A 22,788-nucleotide genomic window follows, 5' to 3' on the forward strand; every position below is an offset into this window, starting at 1 on the left:
GTTAAAAAAGTATCCACAGCTTCAGTTATTTCATGAAGGTTCTGTGCACCTCACATTTATGACCAGCATGTATGAATGAAACACATGCTTCCCAGAACCCAGAGGGTCCAATTGTTAAGATAGGGATACTTTTAATATATCAGTTTTTCTACTGAATAGGAAAATTGTAGAAACATAGTCGACTACACTATTCTAAAGCCTTTGCCATATCTTAACGTATACCAGCAGGGTGGAGGCCAAAATGTATCTCTTCAGCCTCCACTTGGAAATGTAACCCTTTATACACCTGTAGCGTGTGCATCTATAGATCTCCCAGTGTACATGGTTAATGTATATCACAAACATGATGTGAATCTAGTTGTCGTTTACCAGCTCCTCTTCATTCTATGAGAAGTTCTTGCCTAGTAGCTAGGATCTCTTTCACACCCTTAATCATTTCTGTAGCAGATTACCTTAGCCCACCTCCAAAAACTTAGCGTATGCATACGGTACATACATGGCAAGCTTTATCTTGTTGGAGACACATTTTATAAGAGCACAATAGTCAATGTCCTGAATTTTGTGTCATGATGTATAAAGATCCTTACATAACAGTTTACCCTATCTCACATAAGGGTTAAATACCTTATACAGGTGGGTTTAAAATAAAAACAATTTTTTTTTCTGACTATTACTAACTGGTTTTATCCATTTGCTATAAAAGACAATTTCCAACAGTTAACATTGATGTCATATCCCCGTAATGTTATTGATGGGGAGGGGGTGTAACTGATGAGACCTTCACTGACGGGGAGAATAAAACGGATATTTAACTTCCTCTGACAGATATTTCATCAATGTTAATAGTCTGACAAACCCTGGATGGGTTTATATTATATACAGACACTATAACCAGCATTTATGCATGTCATTGACTGTTACATATAAGCATGCTGCATGTTGCATGTACTGACCTGTAAATTGCAATTTCCCAGGATCCTTCCACCTGCCCTGTCAAACTGTCCTCTCGGGCATTGCTTGAGGACCTTCTTCCTAATCATGTATGGTATGTGGTGGTGGGGACGTTGATTAAACAGGTTTTCTTCATTCTTCGTCTTCTTCCTCTTCTTTTTCCTGTTCATTTCATCCTCCTCTTCAGTAAAGATATACTGTAAATCAACAAGTAGAGTATATTAAGCCCATCCGTGACAATTAACAACATACATCTATAGTGCTATCCTGCTGACAGCTCTAGCAATGCAATTTTGGCTGTACTGGTAAGCCTCATATAAAAAGAGAGGACTTCTCATAAATCCATCTTGCCGCATGCTACATCTTGGCATTGCATGTAGTCTCTGCTGAGCAGGAGTCATTTAACAGATGATGTGTATGGAAACTACATTTCCTGTCATGTGTGGGAAAGTCACCTCCAAAATGTTCGAGCCTGTAGAGTCCGAGCCCAGAAAATCGTCTTTTTTTGTTATAGAATTCTGTTTACATTTACAATGTGTCAGTGGTGAATTTATAATCTCCTACAAGTTGGGAAGGAAGGTGTTACATTCCTTGCTTTAACACCATATGTATTTCATAGTACTTGGTACAACATAATCTAGATTTATGAAGGAGACACTGCTGAGGTGCTGACAATGCCGGGTGTATACCTATATTTACAGATCAGCTGCCTAATGGCTTCTGTGTGATTTATTATCTCAGTAGCCACAACTTGCCAATATCAGAACTGATGTCGCTGTATAATTGGCCTCATAGTGATTGCTAGCCCAGCAGTAGCCCAGAGACGGCAAACAGGCCTGACTATTGTGTATCATACTTTATAGTCAGTTTACAATTTGATACCTCGAGTGTAATGTTTGCACCTGTACCAAATAGTCCACCATTTTCTCACATAGCTGTAAAAAAATTTGTGAAAATCATGTTATCAAGTGCAAAAGTCCACAGTCATCAGGTTAGATGCGAAGGACCAGAAACACAGGACTGCGCTTCACCCATTAGATTCAAGACAGATTCATAAAACTTTATTAGGGGTCGCAACACAACGCGTTTCGGGTCTTACTGACCCTTTCTCAAGTGTACAAGAACTTATGCCGACGGCATAAGAAAGGGTCAGTAAGAGAACCCTAAAAAAGTTTTATGAAGCTGTCTTGAATCTAATGGGTGACGCGCAGTCCTGTGTTTCTGGTCCTTCGCATCTATCCACACACCATTGGTGATTGGGTACTGCAGCTCAGAACTCACCCAGGGAGGAACCCCCTGTTAAATGGTTCCGGAGCCCAAACGGTTGTTGTGAATTACACAACCCGACCAGGTGAGAGCGATTCTTATTCTGGATTGTTCTACATCTTCTCTAACTACTACACTATATACAGCTCGGTGCTGTCTTTTTGTTTGCTTGTTGTACAGTCATCAGGTTGAGTTCACAGAGTTTTTTGGTCAGGAATCTGCCTCAAAATCTTGACCAAAAAACGCCTCACCATACAGTCCTATGTAATCTTTTTTTTTTTTTCTGCTATTGGATTTTCCGCTAGCAGAAAAAAGAAGCGACACATCCATCGTCAGGCAGATTCCGCCTCAGGAAATCAATACAAGTCAATGGGAGGCAGAAAAACCACTAGCGTTTTTTGGCAAAAAAACGCCCCAAAAAACGCCAAGCATATTTTCCACCTCCCATTGACTTGCATTGTTTTTTTTCAGGCGTAAACGCCTGAAAAACGCGTCAAAAAACGCTTCCAAAAACACCTCCAAAAACTCCTCATGAATTTTCCTGAAGCGGATTTTTCCTGACCAAATTTCTGATCAAAAAACTCCGTGTGAACTTACCCTCACCCTAAGGTTCCTTAATGATTCTAGAACATGCTCCCAAGCCACTCTAGTTGGATACTCAGTGCAACATATAGCCATAGCCAAAATGGGGTTATCCAGGAAATACTTTTTTATGGCTTATCCCTAGCCACCGGTCAGCTGTATGGGGCCGCTTCCAGCACCTATACTATACACAATACATGGCTGGAAGTGGCTGGCTTGGGTCTCTGTGTAGTGTCTAGGTGTCGCTACTGCTGTTCAGCTCCCATTAAAGTCAATGTGGTACTGGCACTTGGCTACTACACAAGGCACACAGCCAGCTGTATCCGACCCCATTTTGTATAACTGTATCCAATCCCATGTATGGGTGCCATAAGCGGCCCTGTACAGCTGATAGGTGTGGAGACTGCCTATCGGTTTCCCACTGATGATATGTTTATCCTAAGGAGTGACCATGAAATGTAATTTCTGGACAACGCCTTTAAGTATCATTGTGAATCACATTATCACAGGTGCTGGCATTATCTTTCCATGACAATATAGATGAGCTGAGACTAGGACCTCACTGTGGCTTAATGCATTAGAGCAAATGTAATATGCTTCATATTATATGTCTAATATTGTTTGTATTTGTAGTTAGTAGAAGGTCGTACTTGCGTAACAATTTGGATATGACATTTTATTATTTTAGTAATGTAAACCTTTTGTTATTTCCAGTTATTTCTGCTAGTCTTTTTGTTTCCATGTGCTTCGCTCGGCCTGGTAACAATATTCATTTTAATTAGGCGCAATGGATTTCATTAAGTGCGCGGTTTTATTATACGCATCAATTATACAAGTAAAGCTCATTGCTGAAGTCTAATGGCTGCTATTGAGACATTCACATGTTGTATGAAGCAGATGAGGAGATGTGCTAACTGCTGAGTTATGGATCCTAGCCTGAGTCCATACAGTACCTCCATATGCCTCCAAAGTTATTTTACACATAAGTCAAGCCCCGTATGCCAGAATTCAGATGTCAGAAAATCATAAAAAAAGGGTTTTAAGACTTTTTTTTAGCTTATGTTTGCAAAATTTTGCAACATTTTCAATTTTTACATCACTAATTTTTGAAAAGTGGGTGGGAAAGTGGGTAGCCTGTCTAGCAGATTTTGGGCTAGTTCACATGGAGTTAAAGCATGCGCATTCTGGCACGTATACACGTGTCAGAATGTGAGCGCGCAAAACAGATCCCATTCATTTCAATTAGAGATGAGCGAACACTGTTCGGATCAGCCGATCTGAACAGCACGCTCCCATAGAAATGAATGGAAGCACCTGTGACGCCGGAAGTCAGCGTCACAGGTGCTTCCATTCATTTCTATGGGAGCGTGCTGTTCAGATCGGCTGATCCGAACAGTGTTCGCTCATCTCTAATTTCAATGTGTCGGCTTACGGGCACTACACATTGAAATCAATGGTAGGTTTTTAGCCTTCACACGGAGTAACGCTCCGCGCATTCTGCCACAAATTACACGTGTAAAAATATACGTGTAAAATGTGGTAAGCCATTGAGTTCAATGGCTTTTTTTTTTTTCGCAAAATTACGCGCGTTATACGCCCGTAAGCCGACACATTGAAATGAATGTGATCTGTTTTGAGCGCTCAGAATCTGACACATGTATACGTGCCAGAATGCGCGTGCGTTAACTCCATGTGAACTAGCCCTTATTGAGTGCCACTTTTTTGAAAATTGCAAAAAATGTCACATTCTCACTCCAGTTTCCAGGCAGAGTAAAAGCTGGAGTAATATTTCAGGACAAAGGTGTTAGCCTCAGGGTAAGTTCACACGGAGATTTTTGGTCAGGATTTTGAGGCCGTATCCGCCTCAAAATCCTGACTAAAAAGACGTCTCCCGTTGAAATCAATGTGAGCCGCTCAGGAGTTTTTTCTGGGAGCCGGCTTGCTCCGGCTCCCGGAAAAAGAAGTGAGATGCTCATTCTTCAGGCTGTTTTACCTCGCGATTCGGCCTGAAGACACTCCCTCCTCCGGGATGGGCCCATTCATTGTGCCTAATCCGGAGCGGAGTGCATGGCTGGATGCCGGTGCAGTGCGCCAGATTTCAGTTGCGGCTACCAAGCTTTTGGTCCGGAAGCTGAAGCAGTCTTTAGGGTAGGTTCAGATGGGTTTTTTTGGACTGGAACCTGAGGTGGTGTTCCGGTCCAAAAAACGGGAAGCCGCGACTGGATGTTGGTGCACTGCACTGGCATCCAGTCGCGCACTCTGCTCTGGGTTAGGGCCAATGAATGGATCTAGTCCAGAGGAGGGAGTGTCTTCAGTCTGAATCGCAAGGCAAAACAGCCTGAACAATTAGCATCTCGCTTCTTTTTCCGGGAGCCGGAACAAACCGACTCCAGGAAAAAAGACCTGACCAGCTCCCATTGATTTCAATGGGAGCCGTCTTTTTGGTCAGGATTTTTAGGCGGATACGGCCTCAAAATCCGACCAAAAATCTCTATGTGAATTATGTGAAGCAATCTGATGCTGAATTTGAAGCGGAATCATTATCAAAATCCATATCAAACTCTTGCCACTAGAGTTGAGCAAGTACTGTTCGGATCAGCCGATCTGAACAGCACGCACGCATTGAAATCAATGCACGCAGCCGGCACGCGGCGGGTTAAGCGGCCGACTGCCGTCAAACCGGAAGCACCTGGTGCTTCCATTCATTTCAATGCGTGCGTGCTGTTCGGATCGCTGATCCGAACAGTACTCGCTCAACTCTACTTGCCACAGATCAGCCTCTCATTCATTTGAATGGAATGCAGTGGCTGATTTTTCCTTCTGTATCAAAATATGCTCAAATTCCACATCAAATTCTGCATCAAATTCTTTTGTCAAGCAGAAAAAATCTGCTTCAAATTCCTGAAGCAGAAATTTTTCTGCTTGATAAATTCAGTGTCATAATCCGACATATGAACACATGTGCTTGGGGTTAGGCCTCAAGCACATGACCAAGTGCAAGTGTACCATCTGTGGGGTTTCATTCTATTCCAGTAATTCTAGAGCAGATCTTATCCTCTTTTGAAATTAGTGGGGTAAGAAGGCATTTGGAAGTGTATTTCACTAAAAAAAATGCCCCCCTTGGTCTGCAAACTCGGTCGGGTTCAAAAGGCCTTAGTTTTTTTTCATATAGATAAGTTTGGGCGTGGAGACTTGGAGACTGAGTTTTGTCTGCAGCTACTGTCCTGAAAATATTTCAGCTGAACTGATTTGACACGTTGAGTTGGGTTCAGTTGAGTTGGGTTCAGGCCGGTAATGACCTAATTTCATGGCCTGAACTTAACCTGAGGTTGGTACTGGATACCACTTCTGACACGCACTGCACTGTAAGTGAATGGAGTGTCATATCCATAATGGCTCCTGGTAATACAGAAGCCTTACCGACAGTGTGATCAGAACCTTAAAACCATTACTATATGTATTCAGCATCACTTATGGTACCACATAGTAAACAGCAGTTATTTTTTTTAACAAAATGACACAGATATGTAACAAACTAGGATGTGGTCACATTTCCAGGCCAATAACTAATTTAGAACATCGGCAAAGTGCTAACACATTCCTCTACAACACTAGAGATGGGGAGTTCCCATACTCTGTTCCAAAATCTGTACCTTGTTATTACATATAAATTGGTTGTCTTATTAGTAACAGATATACCACCATGTTGTAAAATAAACCCCAGTGCAGGCGTTGTGTGGGTGATATCCACAAATTAATTTCTGCACGACATGATTTTCATTTGCAGCTCTTCCTACAAGAAATCCTGAGCATATCTACTGGGTCAGCAACTTTACACAAAGTGGGTGTTCTGAGTCCAGACTAATGGAATGTAGTCAGATTTTATTAACAAATTAAGCCCTGCCAGGTCTTGTCTCTCACTGGAATAATAGTAGGCCCCAACCCTGTTATTAAGTGGTTCTTAGACTTCTCCAAATCCCATAAGACAAAGCCGTAGTCAAGAGAGACCGTGGAACTTCCTACAGAGGTTTATAGACAGTGGGTCAGTTCTAGTATTCTTATTGTAACCCTTCCAATAAAGGGATCCAGTACCCAACCTCAAAGAAATATGGAAGAATGCATGGAAAGCATGTTGTTAGCCCATAGCATAGCAAAAATACCGTAAAAATAACCATATTCTTAAAGATGTATTTCTGTTACATGAAGTGATGGTATATCGCTAGGATATGCCTTCACCTTATCAACCATGGGTATCCCAATAATTCAGAGAATGAGGGGAAACAGAGCTGCACCCCTTCCCCTTTTTGCACAATTGCATCCTGGACACCAACTGTGTCGGAAAACGTGCTATGATCTAATTAAAATCAATGGGGAAGACTGCACGTCCCAGCACAAGCGGGTGCCACGGAGTGCCACACTGCAGGGAAAACTGAAGAGTGCATTGAAGGTCTGAGTCTGTAGGCAGTCATCAATGAAAGAAAGCACTACCACAAAAACATCTATCGATGGGAGTGGACATGTGCGGTGTACCAATTTTAAGTTGTATCATTTTTTTTAATTGATTTTTAGGAGCGGGTTAATGCTGTAGTATGTAAATGTGGTTTTACTCTATCTATCTATCTATCTATCTATCTATCTATCTATCTATCCATCTGTCCATCCATCCATCCATCCAACCATTTATCTGTCTGTCTAATCTGTATATACTTAATACAAAAACATTGTAGCCAAAAAACTACACACCATTTGTCAATTTCCTAAAATGTCCTAGAATGTACTTTCTGACAAAAACATCTGTCTGACAGTCTGAAAGTTTGGGAACAGCTGAGAAACACATGGATATGACAGTTTAATGTGTTTGGTGCATGTTCAATACATGATCCATCATTCCTAATGAGAAAGAACCTGAACTGACATCTGCACACAGCTACGCTTGCTGCGTCACCAGCATCTCCTTATCTTGCCAAAAATGAATGCAAGGCATTTTCTTATTGTTAAACTTTAAAAGATAAAATTCATCTGAACATCCCCAACATTGTGAGGTATTACCGTCCTGCTCATTTTTATCATTGTAAATAATTTATACATCGGATTTATTATTTCTCTTCTTTAAACACTGACATCATTAGCTAAACAGCGGAGGTCATGTAGACCGTCAGGGCTCACACAGCTGTACACTACATGGATAGGCCAAGATCTTGTACATATGTTTGCTGCACACTCAGCACATTTGTTGCCTGCTTAGACATCTGACAGCTGCAGAACGGTTTGGAGCTCCTCAATACCGAATCCGTCTTTTCAAAACCAATTTTCATTATATTGTCCAGATTATGGAACTTTTAGTATAACACAAATTGTTTCTAGAAACCAAAGCCAAAAAAAAGTAAGACAAGCAGTCATACCATGTCAGTTCTTCTGACCCATGCCACAGCTATATGTACTTGGTTACTTAGTTCCAAGTCATGTTCTTTGGCTGCAGAATAGCAGTATTGGCTACTTTTTACTTCATTCGTCTTTTCATGTAAGTATAGTCACTGTCTTTGGTGGAAGATTATCTTCCCTGAGGACAAAAGGATGGGGCATGGAAGTTCAACAGGCCTGATCCTTCTTCCCCTCAACAGTCTAGAGGTCTAAATACATATAAGATAGGTTTTTGGGTTTTTTAGAGCTCACAATGTACATTTTTTTTCCCCTATCAGTACGTCTTTGGGGTATGGGAGGAAATCCACGCAAACACAGGGAGAAAATTCAAACTCCTTTCAGATGTTTTCCTTGGCAGGATTCAAAAACAAGACTCCAGCATTGGTAGGCTGTAGTGCTAACCACTGAGCCACCATGTTGCCCCAAGATAGCTTTCTGTTCCCGCCAAAACTGGAACATTTGGCCAGCTTTGCTCTGATGAGTATTATGACATGTATGGTGAGTATAGCATAGACCCATAATGTCCACTGATACTACAACTCTCTTTCCAAAGGCTGTTATGAAAGTGCTTTGCTGTATATCTGTCTGTCCAGTTACTGCTACACAACTATCATTGATAGAAGTTCAATTAGAACAGTGGCCAATGGAATGTAGCAGTGGCCATTACTTCTCTGCACCACTCAAACTCCACTTCACTGGGGTTGTTATTGGTGAGGGTCACAGTGGAAGTCCCCCACCTCCAGTGATAAGAGATTTATCAGAATTCTGTTCTCTATGCCCTGCTTTTCACAGTATGTGATATGTCATATATAACTTCAAGGCATTGTGGAACAAGTAGAGTATTCTGCTTGGCATTAGGACTGAACAGTGGTTGTCTTATATATCTCCAAATATGATGAAAATGTAACATCTCTGCTTGTTCGGGTCTCAGTGACACCCTCCGCACGCACGCTGCAACGTAGAATGCGGGCTCATTTTGATTCTTTGCTTACAGTTTTTCATTGCACTGTGTGAATACTGCTCTATAACCTCTCCTCTGTAATTGAATTTACCCCACACCCATCTCCTGCACCATTTTTTTCTCTGTTCATCAAATGGTTAATTCTAGCCTTGCCTTTCTTATTGTCAGCATGTCTACCAGTCAGGTCTGGGGCAGGTCCTGGGCTTTCTATATACATGCCATCCACCCACACTGACTCACTGGCTATTGAGACTCTGTCCTGTGACTTTGTCCCTGCTAAGCTCCTTTGTTTATTATTATTATTATTATTATTGCTGACCTCTGACCTCTGGCTTACCCTTGTGACTATTCTCTTGTATTTTGATTCTGTACTGCGTTGCTCGACTGTCACCGGACCCTTGGCTAGCTGACCTCCCTTTGTTGTTGTATGTCTTGCCTTCATTCTGTGTTGTCACTTATATAGGAAGGGCCCATCGACCAGTTGCCACCTATTGCTTAGGATAGGACTGGCAAGCAGGAAGGGGCAGGGGTTCAGCTTAGGGCTCACTGTCTATTGTGACCCTCCCCCCAGGGTTCACCAGCAGCTACTGTGATATTGATGCTCTAGTAATTCTCTTACAGTAGATATATTTTAGCAAAATTAGTTTTCTTTAATATAGGATTGCAAAAATTTCTACATTCATTTACTAACCCAGCATTCACAGGCTGACATAACATTATAGTAGTCTGTGCATTGCTTTATGTGTTTCTTATTACTTTTGCTTTACTTATAGTATGGTGATAAAAAAATATTTTGTTTCTTTATCCAGGCATAAATCAGTCAGTGGATCGATGAAGATTCTGTTCAGTGACATACATCCTGAAGAACATGACATTCAAGAGTTCTTCTTGTGAGTCTGACTTCTTAAGATGTCCAATGAAAAATCTGCAGCAACACCAGCAAAGGCCATGATTTGTCCGTGGCCTTCCGTGGCTCTTACTTTGATGCACAGATAAAGATTTTTCTTGCTGTGGGTACTTCTGTGTAAGTGTAGAGCTGGGTTTATTGTTCGTTATAAGGACTACATATCTTTCCGTACTGGATTCATGGACTATGACTGACACTATGTCTTGGCTCCAGTTCTGGTATATTTTGTTGTGCTGTTTCATCGGCCTTCATTTTAATTACTGTATATGATATTTATTGCTGACAACAAGTTCATCCCATTGTTTGTGATGTACCAAACCATGTCACCATCAATATGCCCTTTCTTTGGTGGGTTTTGTAAAACAGGTATTATGAGTAGAACAGAGTGCTCCACCCCTGACAAGGAATATTCAGAAAAATCTCCGCGAACGCTCAACTTATAGTGGAAGGTTGGGCCAAATATAATATTTTATGAAATTATACATATCTATCCCTAATTGCTCAGTTCTAGGGATTCTAAGTGTAAGAGTAAATTCACACGAGCAAAACAGTTGTGAAAAATGGACGTCACATGGTCATTATTCACTATTGTGAGGACTATTTACATGGCTGTAAGTTTGACAGTGTTCTCACGAACCATTAAAATATAGGTCATGTCCTATATGCGGCCGTTTTCATGTATCCTTTTACACACTGAAATGTATAGGGGATCTGTGAAAACGGATGCCCCTTTGGTGCACCGAGAAAATGGTTGGTTTGCACCTCTGTCATGTACATCAGGCATGTCAAACTCAGGGTACCCCGAGGGCCACATGAGTAACAAGAGGTTGTTGCGAGGGCCGCACACAGCAGCTAATGTCACACATGTATTTTAACAGCAGTCATGAAAACAAGATATGAAGTAGTAATATGTAACAGCAACATATATTTAACAAAAATACAGCAATTAAAAACTAAACATTTATTTGTTATAATTTTTTTCAATCTTTTTTATATGATAAGTGGTGATCAGTCAGCCTTGTTCTCTGAGATTTTGTTAGTTTCATAAAAAGAAAATTATCTGTTTACATATATACCCTTCATCTGCCCCCAGTTTCATGTCCCCCCTCCATCTCTGCCCCCAGTTTCATGTCCCCCCTCCATCTCTGCCCCCCAGATTCATGTCCCCCCCATCTCTGCCCCCAGATTCATGTCCCCCCATCTCTGCCCCCAGATTCATGTCCCCTCCATCTCTGCCCCCAGATTCATGTCCCCCCATCTCTGCCCCCAGATTCATGTCCCTCCATCTCTGCCCCCAGTATCATGCCCCCCATCTCTGCCCCCAGATTCATGTCCTCTCCATCTCTGCCCCCAGATTCATGTCCCCCCATCTCTGCCCCCAGATTCATGTCCCCCCATCTCTGCCCCCAGTATCATGCCCCCCATCTCTGCCCCCAGATTCATGTCCTCTCCATCTCTGCCCCCAGATTCATGTCCCCCCATCTCTGTCCCCAGTGTCATGCAGTCCTCTCCATCTCTGCCCCAGTGTCATGCCGCCCCCTCCTTCATCTGCCCCCAGTGTCATGCCGTCCCCTCCTTCATCTGCCCCCAGTGTCATGCCGTCCTCTCCTTCATCTGCCCTCTGTTTTACGTTCCACCTCTATGTGCACACACATTAAAGAGGACCTTCTTCACAGCACAGCCAATCGCGCTGTGCTGTGTGAGCCGGGAGGAACGCCCCCACCCTCTGCTTGCAGTACTCGTCCATAGACGAGCATTATCAGGGAGGGAGGGGGGAGTTCCTCCCGGCTCTCACAGCACAGCGCGATTGGCTGTGCTGTGAAGAAGGACGTCTCTGACTGAGTGTCAGAAATGCCCTTCTGACCATAGAAGAGCTACGGTACCGGACCGTAAGCTCTTCACACCGGGCCCACATCGGGAAAGCCGACAGTGCGCTGAACTCAGCGCACTGTCAGCTTTCCGGCAGTAACTGCCTTACCTTGTCCGACGACTCCGAGTCCTCGCTCCCCCGCCGCACTCTCTCTCTCACGCTAACAGTCGTAGACGCGATGTGACGTCATCACGTCACATCACGTCTACACAGCAGCGTGTAGCCGCGTGAGTTTTGCACCTCTGCGGCCCGCACAAAAGTTTCAAACTTTGTCTCTAAACTTTAGAGACAAAGTTTGAGACTTTTGTGCGGGCCGCAGATATGCCTGTAAAGGGCCGCATGCAGCCCGCGGGCCGCATGTTTGACATGCCTGATGTACATCTAACCTTAGGCCTTATGCGCACGACTATGTTGTTTTTCAAGGGCCAATTGTCTAAACCTAGAAACGGCAATGTGTGTCCATGCAGGATGTTAAAAAATTAACAGAACCGTAACAAAACCGACACATTAACATCAGCCAGTGTCTGTTACTGTCTGTTATGATAGAGGTCCGTCTTTTTTGTTTGTTTGTTTAACTGACACCTTCATATAGGATATCCAATGGTAGTGTGAACCCACCCTAAGGGTCCATTCACACATAGGAAAATGGTGAGGAATTTGGTGTGTAATTTCAGCGCTGAAAAAAAAAAGCCTCCTGTTGACTTCAATGGGTTCCTTTTTCGGTGTGAATGCACCCTTATGGGAAGCGGCCTTAATCTTATAGCTTGGTAACTGACTGAGACAATGTATGAGACAGAATTGCATTCCATGAAACAGTCTTCACCTGACAGAAAGCCATGTAAGTTATGAAAGTCTGTAGAATACAGCTAGGTAAATTGTAGATACAAAACATATCAATTCTACAGGAGTATTTATGACTCTTATATTCTGTTACTGCAGTGAGATCAGTGTAATGTACAACATTAAGCAAGTAAAGGGGTTGTACCAAGTTTTTACATTATTCCTTATCAATAGGATAGGGCATAGCTTCATGGTCGGTCAGGGTCTGACTACTGGGACATTCCATCTATCCTGAGAAGAAGGGTCTGATTCCCCCGTCCTGATGGAGCATCAGGCCAAGCATGAACTCTGTTCCGCTCATTCCCGGAGTGAGGGAGATAGTTCAGCCTGTCGCTCCAGGGTAACGGGAACACCAATCTTGTGTCCCATCAGTCAGATTGATAGGGAATTACTTTAAAACTTGGTACAACCTCCTTAAAGTCTAACATACAATGTAGAACAGTTGATGTTAAAATGTTAAACCCAAGCTGAGATCTCAGGAGTTTGGTTATAGATACTAGTAGGTGCAGATTACATAGATTCATACAGATTCACAACCCAACCCCCTGCACTTCTCGCATACCTAAAGTCTAAAATCTTTAAAAAAAATATCTGAAAGAAGTCATAACATTGATGTTATCTGTTCACATTCCCAAAAATGAACGGTATAATTTAGTGTTTCTTATACACCATGTTCTGGAGATCAATAAAATCCATTATTTGTGAATCCGAGCATTCCTGATATCAGACTCCAGACAAGTACATGACATGCAGCTTATACACTATGTATTGTTTTCTTTCTTTTCCCACAATTTTTTATATGCGATATTTAATGGTAAAAGTAACGTCAAATAATTTTGACAACCGTATCATTGGAAAAACCTGGATATTTTACTTTTTCTTGGATAATGGCCTAAATGCTAACAACATCCAGTCTTATCAGAGAATATCGTGTACTAAACAGTAATTTATGTCTTTCACCCTTTAAAGTTAAAAGCAGAGAAGAATGACTGTGACAAATACAAACAATTGGACTGCACAAAAAATAACATTAACGTTTTCTCCCAGAGCAGGAAGGGTAATTGTAATTGGAAGAAGATGCCTTAATAAATGCGCCTTTGTAGAGCCATGGCTGTTGTGTTAAGCAGACTTTCAGAAAATATAATCGCCTTTGTAAAATAATCAGAATATTACCTAATTTCCTGTGATTTAATGTACCACAAAATAAGACAAAAAGGCCGACATAAATAACTCCAGACTATAGGCATTATCTATCTGCCTTACGTCCTGTAACTATTAAAGGCACGCTGATCCAATATCCTATATAAGGGAGCCTGCGCATGGAGTTTACACTCGCTCATTCTGAACGTAAAACTCCTTCAGAGTGAGCGGTGTAAAAAACAGATCCCATTGACTTGAATGGGAGCCGGCATATGTACGCTCTCCATTGAAATCAATGGGAGGCTTTTTTACCTATTGCTTTCAATGTGATACGTGCATATCGCATTGAAAGCAATAGGTAAAAAAGCCTCCGATTGATTTCAATGGGTAGCGCGCATATGCCGGCACCATTTGAAGTCAATGGGATCTGTTTTTTACGCCGCTCACTTTGAACGAGTTTATGTTCAGAATGAGCGAATGTAAACTCCGTGTGAAGGCTCCCTAAGACTTTACACCCATTTGACAAGTTTTTGATGAATACTTGTAAGCAATCCCGTTATTGTGTACTCTCGGCAACTATTTGCACCCTTTAATAGGCGCTGCTCCACTGATTCTGGCACCGTTGGGATTTTTTCTCTAGCACTCACCATTCACAAGCAATGTTATCTTCAGCACAATCATACCCTCTACTGTCAGGTGGGTGGTCCTTGGCTGGAGTAAACACCCACTTGACAACATAATTGTGCTGAAACTAACAGAAATGATTGCTTTTGAAGGGTGATGTGATGTCTAAAGGAAAAATTCCAAATACAGCAAAATTCATTACATCAAGTGACAGAGAGAAGGGAGAAAGATGTAACTAATTCTGAGCTACTGGACCAGATCCTCGTGATTTACCTTCCCTGGAAACCTCCTTTAGGCTGAGACCACATGTTATGGAAACACAGCTTTTTGTTCCAGATTTTGCTTTGGTTTTTTTTAGATTGACATATGCAAATTTAACTTTAGTTAATTTATTGGCATTTCATCCCTCAATTCTTAATTTAACTCAGTACTGGGGGTCATTTTTCATATTTCCATTTGACCTCATAGTTGACGCTTCCTTAGCCTATTCTCACCCCAAATCCCTATATTTGGATCAGCATTGTTTTACCAAACAGTTCTTTGAAGGCTGACATCTCTGGTTACGGAGACGTGATGTTATATGAGTGACAGATAGAGACAGGGGGACATAATTTATAATTTATTAAAGTATAGTTACAACTATGTGAGATCCCTACAAGAAGCCCTGTCATGCAGTTGACTAGGAGACTATTAAGCCAGGTTCACATGGGGTATTTTGGACTGGAATTTGATGTGGAGGCCGCCTCAGGTTCCGGTCCAAAAAATGGGTAGCCGCGACTGGATGCCGGTGCAGTACTCAAATGAATGGGCCTAGTCGGGAGTGTCTGCAGGCGGATGTCGCGAGGTGAATCTGCCTGAAGAATGAGCATGTCGGTTCTTTTTTCAGGGAGCCGAAACAAACCGCTCCCGAAAAAAAAGAACTGACCAGCTCCCATTGATTTCAATGGGAGCCGTTTTTTTGGTCAGTATTTTGAGGCGGATACAGCCTCAAAATCCTGACCAAAATACCCTGTGTGAACCTTCACTTTAAGCCTCTGGCATAATAGGTAATAGGCTGTATTGCCTATTATATTTACCCTATATAACATTAAAAGCAAAACCCACCTAATTATTCAGACCACATTCTTCAAAATGTAATAGTTTTTTTGTGTGTTTTGTGTCTATTCATGCAATTTTTTTTTATATATATATATATATATATATATATATATATATATATATATATATATATATATATATTTGGGGCAAACAGTGTTACCTGTTTTAAAAATAAAAAACCTTCCCATGAAGAATCTATTTACCATGTAGCACTATAACAGTGGGATACATTGAATATGGAGATAATTTGTGAAACGTCAGTGTTTGTGTGAGATTAGCGGATATTTATGCAGCTGCATGGGATGAGCGCGGCAGAGGTTTTGTACTGTACATTTTCTGTTTAATTGTTTATTGTCCTCTTCTCGTAGATTTTGTACATGAGCACAGAGGGGGGTTGTTTTTTTTCTGAGCCTTTAACACTTTATAAAATGGAAATCTTTGAAATTGTTCTCACCTAGACTGCTAACTATAAAATAGATGATTTCTATTTTACAATGTCTGTTTCCTAACAATTTTAAGCGAGGACTCAGTCTTGTTGTAAGAACTATTTTATCTAAAATGAGCACTTTTTTATTCAAATTGGTTTGGATTTGTGGATTAAATTGTACATTTTGAATGCAATTAACAATAAAAATCAATTCAAACATGTTGTACTACTATACGAGTGAATTATTTCTTTATCCATCTACAGTACAATGCAATATATGGGTGCTCAGATAGATACAGTGCAGCAGAGTTTACTAATTCTTATAGTCACATGTTCTAGCAATACGGTGCAAGTGTAAACCAGTATAAATCAGTGGGGTAACTAAGGTCTTGTGAGCCCCGATGCAATCTTTTGTCCGGGACCCCCTACCTCATCTCTACAGCAAATTCTAGATAGTGATGGTTACAGTGCTAAGGAGTTTAATCATCCTTAGTGTGGTTAGGGTAATCTGTGGGTCTCCTTGGCTTATGGGCAAGATGGAAGCTGCAATCTCAATACTGATGCCTGTGCTTATGGGCCCACTAAGGCTCCAGGGCTCTGGTACAACTGCACCCTCTGCATCCCTCAAGTTACACCCCTGGTCAAAGCCGAGTATTATTTTGCCTATAATACGGAGGTATTACCAAATCATGGTGCCACTGCCTACCACAGAGTCTTGGTCACAAGTGGTTGCAAGAACATATGTCCATAACTTCATGCTTAAGATATTCAAACTCATTTTTCCACAAATCCACTGAATTCAATGATGGCACCAATTTTGCTCACATCAGACATGATCTTATAACAATTAGAGAGCATACTATTTTAACATTAATTCACTATAACACATTTTCAGTGGGTCAACAGTCTACATACACCAAGTTCACCTAACCCTTTTAGGCTGAGACCCCACGTTGAGGAAACGCAGCTTTTTTTGTTGCTGCGGGTTTTTTTAAGCAAAAGCCAAGAATGGTTACAAAAGGAACAGGAGATATATAGGAAGCTCTTATACTTCTGCTCAATCCACACATGGCTTTGACTAAAAAAAAAACTGCAACAAAAAACCTGCATTTCCGCAGAGATCATATGCGACTATGTAAGTTAAACCTTTGTATCTAGTGTATTTTTGCTCTTGATACAATAAATCATTGAAACTTGGCTAAGACCTCAGAAGAAAAGTTTGGATTGTTCTTAAGATATTTTCTAAATAACTGATCCCTTAGGTATTTGTAGAAGTAAATGTATGCAAATATAAAAATGTGGCAAGACACAGACGCTGCTTTGTTCAGTAAAGAAAGCAAGACAACAACATGATCTGGATGCATCAGGCACTCTTATATCCATTATAAAGAGAGCCCTACATCATCATGTGCTGAATGAAAAATATGTAGCCTAGAACTTTATTATCATAGTAACATATTTGATAAGGTTAGATAAAGACAAGCCATCAAGCCCAACATATAAGCAAAATCTCCATGAGGCGGAAGCCAAGTGCTCCATCAGAGGAAAAAGTTCCTTCCCAAATCCAAATACGGCAATTGGTCTGGATAGAGGTGACCACAGAGGTTCTATAGCTAGAGGGAGGTGCACCTGTCATGCTATTGGTGTGCTGCATATACGGAAACCACGTCACTCTAGGGCCAAAATGTGCCTGCCACGACTGTCACGGCTACCAACAGTCCTGGCTTTCCCCTCCAGAATAGGCTTAAATGAATGGGCCTAGCAAGGCGGATGCCGGGGCTGAATCAAGAAAGGACAGCTCGTTTCTTTTTTCCATCAGCAGCAACATGCTGCTGATGGAAAAAAGTAGCCTGGCAGTCTACATAGACCGCTATTGTGAGGGGGCGGATTCTGACGTGGATTCAACGCCATAATCCGCCCCCTCTTGCCCCGTGTGAATGAGCCCTAATAATAAATGCTTTTATTTGGCAGATTTAATTTTAGAAGGTTAAACAGTGGTGGACCAAGCAGAAGGAATGCAAATATGGAAAGAGTGCAAGAACTGGTATATACATAATAACAAAATAACCATGTATGATTAAAACCCTGGTGCAATAAACATAATCCAACCTTTGCGGCCCATGCTGGGCAGCTGCCGGATACATTGGTGCACTTTACTATTACAGCAACAGCTACTGTAAATCCTCTCTGCAACAGTTGTCTCACTAACTTCTCAATGGCATTGTCTACTCAATTCTTATTTCAGTAGATTTAGTGTTAGGCCTCATGCACACGACTGTAGTTTTTGACCACAATTGCAAGGGCCACACAGCGTCATCACTGGGTAATGAGGAATACTCCCTTTACAGCACGATACTATACATGTGCACCATCACGGCAGCATTCCTCACCTCTTAGTGGTGACACTGAGCTACAATGCCAACCCCTCTGACAGATATTGGTATCAAAATTCTAATATCTCTACTGCCAGGGCAAATACTGTCAGCTTTCCAGTGGTATGTAACACACAAAACGTTAGAAGACATGAAGGTCGTCTTTAAGTGAATGGGGCTGAGCTCTGATACTGATCACATCCACTATACAAATGTACAGCACGGAGCTTGGTATTGAATATAGAGAACACAGCTCATTTCAATGCTGCAGCCTCTTCTCATAGCTGATCAGTGGGTGTCCTGGGTGTCAGACTTTCACAGATCTGATATTAATGACATATCCTAAGGACAGATCATCAATATCACCCTTGAAAATTGCTTTAACTATGTTTTTTGCAAATTATGAGCTAGTTTTTAAGTACCTCTCTTTAAGACATGCACAATATTTATGAGGGGTTAAAGGGGTTTTCCTATCTCAGTGTCTCAGCATTCTGCCTGCAGTGTCTGCTTCTCACTTCCTGTATTTCTCTCACCATCCTCCCTCCTGCTGAATGGGACACTGAACATTTATGCAGATCAGATAATATGCAGATGCTTGTACAGAATGGACTCAATGTTATCTGTGTTTACATAGAGAGATAACAGACTTGGCTTTATCAGCAAACAGCAATTAGCTGAACGCTGAACGGATTGTCCTGCCAGCACTGAGTAAGTGACGTCACTTGTCCTATCTCCCAGGTCTGTGGTTATAGCAGCGCAGTGTAAACAATGGGAGGAATAAGGTCAAATAGCAGGAGAACAAAGCAAAATTTTGAAAGCAATATATTTAGTATATTTAGGAAAAGTCTTGAATTTACATAAGCTACCAGTATATTTAGGATCTTTGAGATGGGACAACCCCTTTAATTCATAAGAGCTAACGTCAACATAAAAAGACTTAGTCTGCTTTCTAAAGATGACAATATGCATGCCTGCAGGTCCCTTACTCTGTATGAGAATAACAGGCCTATCCCAGTTATGTGGTATACACATAGTTTTCCTCAAAGAATGGGGAATGTGGAGCAAGTTTGGTATCAAAACTTGCAAATCATTATCTACTCCCCGGAGATAAAGGAGGATGACTACTGACTCCTTCCTTCCCCAATGCTTGCTTTAAAAGAGGAGAGAGAGACAATGTGAATGGAGCTGCAGCCAGCCACAACTTGATCTTTGTGCTGAGCTGACCTTTTTACATAAGCACAGTCCTCCATCTGTATTTTCATCCAGCTGTAAATACACATCCATGGGCTTCACTTTTAGATTTACTTTATATACTCATTCCTCTTGAGTAGTAACACAGGGGTGGAAGCGCGCCCTATATGCTGTGCAGTAGTTAACTAGAGGGACAATGTGGTGACCACAGCCTGAAACCTGCACCTCATCACTGCAACTGCTAGAAGCCCCTTTTTCCTATCTAATGGTGCCCCCCCCCCCCCTCCCTTCCCTTCCCTTTAATTCATCCCTGTGCATACTACAATGTATGTGGGGATTGCTTTATGTATGTACAGTACTGATGTGCGCAGGGCAATACAGCAGTGCAGGGAAGCCGGATGAAGTGCTGCCCTGTACAGTTCTGAAAAATTATTGCCATAACCACACTTCACCTCATGGATGACACAGCCTTGCCTATATAATAATATAAAAACAAAAAACTTGAGAGTCTTCAGTAGTTTATACCTTTTTTAATGGCTAACTAATAATGATGACAGATTGCAACGTTTCAAAGCTCTCGGCTTCTTCAGGTATATCTAAAAACAATTTCTGAAGGATCAACTACTGAAGACTATCAAGTTTCTTGTTTTTATACTTCCTACCCACTGGCTAACACAATACAAAAACAAACATTTTCCTTATATAATAATAGTAGGTTTACAGTGGAGATGAGCATTTATGCAGGAACTTTCTATGCTTTGGCACTTATCAGAATGATTACCTTATTGTGGTGATCTTCCTGCAAAGGAATAAAGAACCAGGCAAGGACACTACGTGTGTAAGAAGATAATCCGCCCTCAATATGGAAATCATGGATGGTTAGAGAAAATGTTTAAAATGCTGAAAAATTTTATATTTTTATATTGAATTTGCAAAAATGATTAGTTTTGTAGACAAATGTTAAATAAAATTTGATGCAGAAAATACGCTGTTTGATATGCAAATAAGACTTCATTGGTAGAAAAGAGAATTTTACTCCTATCACCACCTTATAGATTAATGCATGGCTTTCAAAGAAACCTAAGGGCATAATCTGGGGATAATAGCCAAGCCAGAATAACTCCTCCAGAAGGATCTCCGTCTGCAGACAGATGTTTCATGGTTGTTGCCTCATCAGTGCAGAGCATGGTTCTGTCTGGCTGTGCGAGAGGTCTAGACACAGGTAATGTGTCTTATTAGGGAGAGACAGTACAGGGACTTATTAGACCATGCACGCCCTGCGGAGAATTCTGGATTGATTTTAACACCTTATACCTTGTATAATACACTTTCATTTATGTGATTTATTTTCAATTGCATTGCTATTTTGTGAAGCATTTGGTACCCTTTGGCCAACAGGTGTTGTTTCATCTAATCTGAATATACAGCACTCTTCCAAGTAGCAGCTCACTTTAAAGTGTTCAGTGTCATGACTGCCACTAGATGGCGATGTTGCTACACGCTTGTGGGACACTTGTATGTAGTATTTGGATCAAAGAAACTACATACAGAGCAAAAAGATAAATAGGTAATATGAAAAATTAAAACATTCTGATAAATACATAGTGAAAAATAAGAACCCTTTGGATCCATCAGGCCTGGGCTACACTGACACTTTTGGGGAGATTTATTTACCACTGGTTTCACTGCCTTCTTCATATGTCCTTCTCTGGGGGAGGATGTGCCTCACTTACAAGACACACACCTCCTCTTACATGAGAAAAAATTGGCACTACTGTCTAAACAGATGAGAAAATGATTAATGAAGCTGTGATAAGGGAGCCTAATAGGACGATGGACCCACGCTATAGTCTGTATACGATGGTGCTCAACTGTTCATAAAAAATAAAGCAGATTCGTAGTACATAGAAAAAGTATAAGAACAGGGCACTCACCGTGAGCGTGTAGTAAAAGCAGTTCAAACTTTATTGAATCTTCTGAACATAAGAAAAGACGGGAGGTGGCAGCGCCTGACAATGAGAGAGCGACAACCGTTTCGTGCAAGGCACTTTTTCAAGCTCAGTCTAAATTTGCCAGGCGTGCTTATAAACTCATATAGTAGCAATTAACAAATCACAGGTTAACCAGGTATTAAGTGGTTAAAACATACAAGGCGCCAAATCGGCTAAGCCAATCGGGCTGATGCTTATACTGTGGACTCACCTACGAAGTTAAAAACCAGTCTCTTAGAGTTGACCTGAAAGTTGACATATATTAAACACGAGTCCTAGCAGAAAAGTCTATATGCTTTTTAACATTTTCTTTAATTATATTAAATATTGATAATTCAATTTGTTGCTGTTTATTGCTACAGTTCAAAAGACGAGCTGTATTGTGGATGGTCACAGTAAAGGGAGCCGATCTGGCTAGTTCTAAAACCGGTCTACTCTATAATGTTATGTATATATAGGGATGGAACTGGTCTACTCTATAACATTACGTATATACAGGAATAGAACCGGTCTACTCTATAACATTACGTATATACAGGGATGGAACCGGTCTACTCTATAACGTTATGTATACACAGGGATGGAAGCGATCTACTCTATAACATTAAGTATATACAGGGATGGAACCGATCTACTCTACAACATTATGTATATACAGGGATGGAACCGGTTTACTCCATAACATTATGTATATACAGGGATGGAACCGGTCTACTCTATAACATTATGTATATACAGGGATGGAACCGGTCTACTATATAACATTATGTATATACAGGGATGGAAGCAGTCTACTATATAACATTATGTATATACAGGGATGGAACCGGTCTACTATATAACATTGGACGTACGCCTTGTAGCAAACTGCTGAGAAATGAGCCGAAGATGGCCGTCATTATGTCCTATATTATGTGAGACCCATTCATATCCCTCTATGTCATGATAGAAGTCTTCAGGTGAAGATGGAAACTATTTCATTTTTCATGTAACTTGTGTCACCAGTACGTTCTGCGCCACATTGTGCGATTATGTCAGGTGTGGCCTGGGGTGGGGACACCTGGGCCCGACATATTCATTATTCATGGCATTAGTTACAATGGAAATGTACACTAGTTCCTAACTGACATAGATCTCCATTCTGGCG

The 22,788-nt window shown here is 41.2% G+C and overlaps 1 protein-coding gene across 1 annotated transcript in view; it reads left to right on the plus strand.

Annotated features, from left to right (window-relative positions):
* SNCAIP (synuclein alpha interacting protein) overlaps positions 1 to 10,538 on the plus strand; it is a 184,226-nt gene extending 173,688 nt beyond the window's left edge. The window contains exons 12-13 of the mRNA XM_075272296.1: positions 975 to 1,045; positions 9,991 to 10,538. Coding sequence (XP_075128397.1) covers positions 975 to 1,045; positions 9,991 to 10,075 — 156 coding nt within the window. The 3' untranslated portion in view covers positions 10,076 to 10,538. The remainder of the gene's footprint in view (positions 1 to 974; positions 1,046 to 9,990) is intronic.
* Positions 10,539 to 22,788: the final 12,250 nt, after the last annotated feature.

The sequence above is a fragment of the Leptodactylus fuscus genome, chromosome 1, assembly GCF_031893055.1.
Source record: "Leptodactylus fuscus isolate aLepFus1 chromosome 1, aLepFus1.hap2, whole genome shotgun sequence".
Classification (NCBI taxonomy): domain Eukaryota; kingdom Metazoa; phylum Chordata; class Amphibia; order Anura; family Leptodactylidae; genus Leptodactylus; species Leptodactylus fuscus.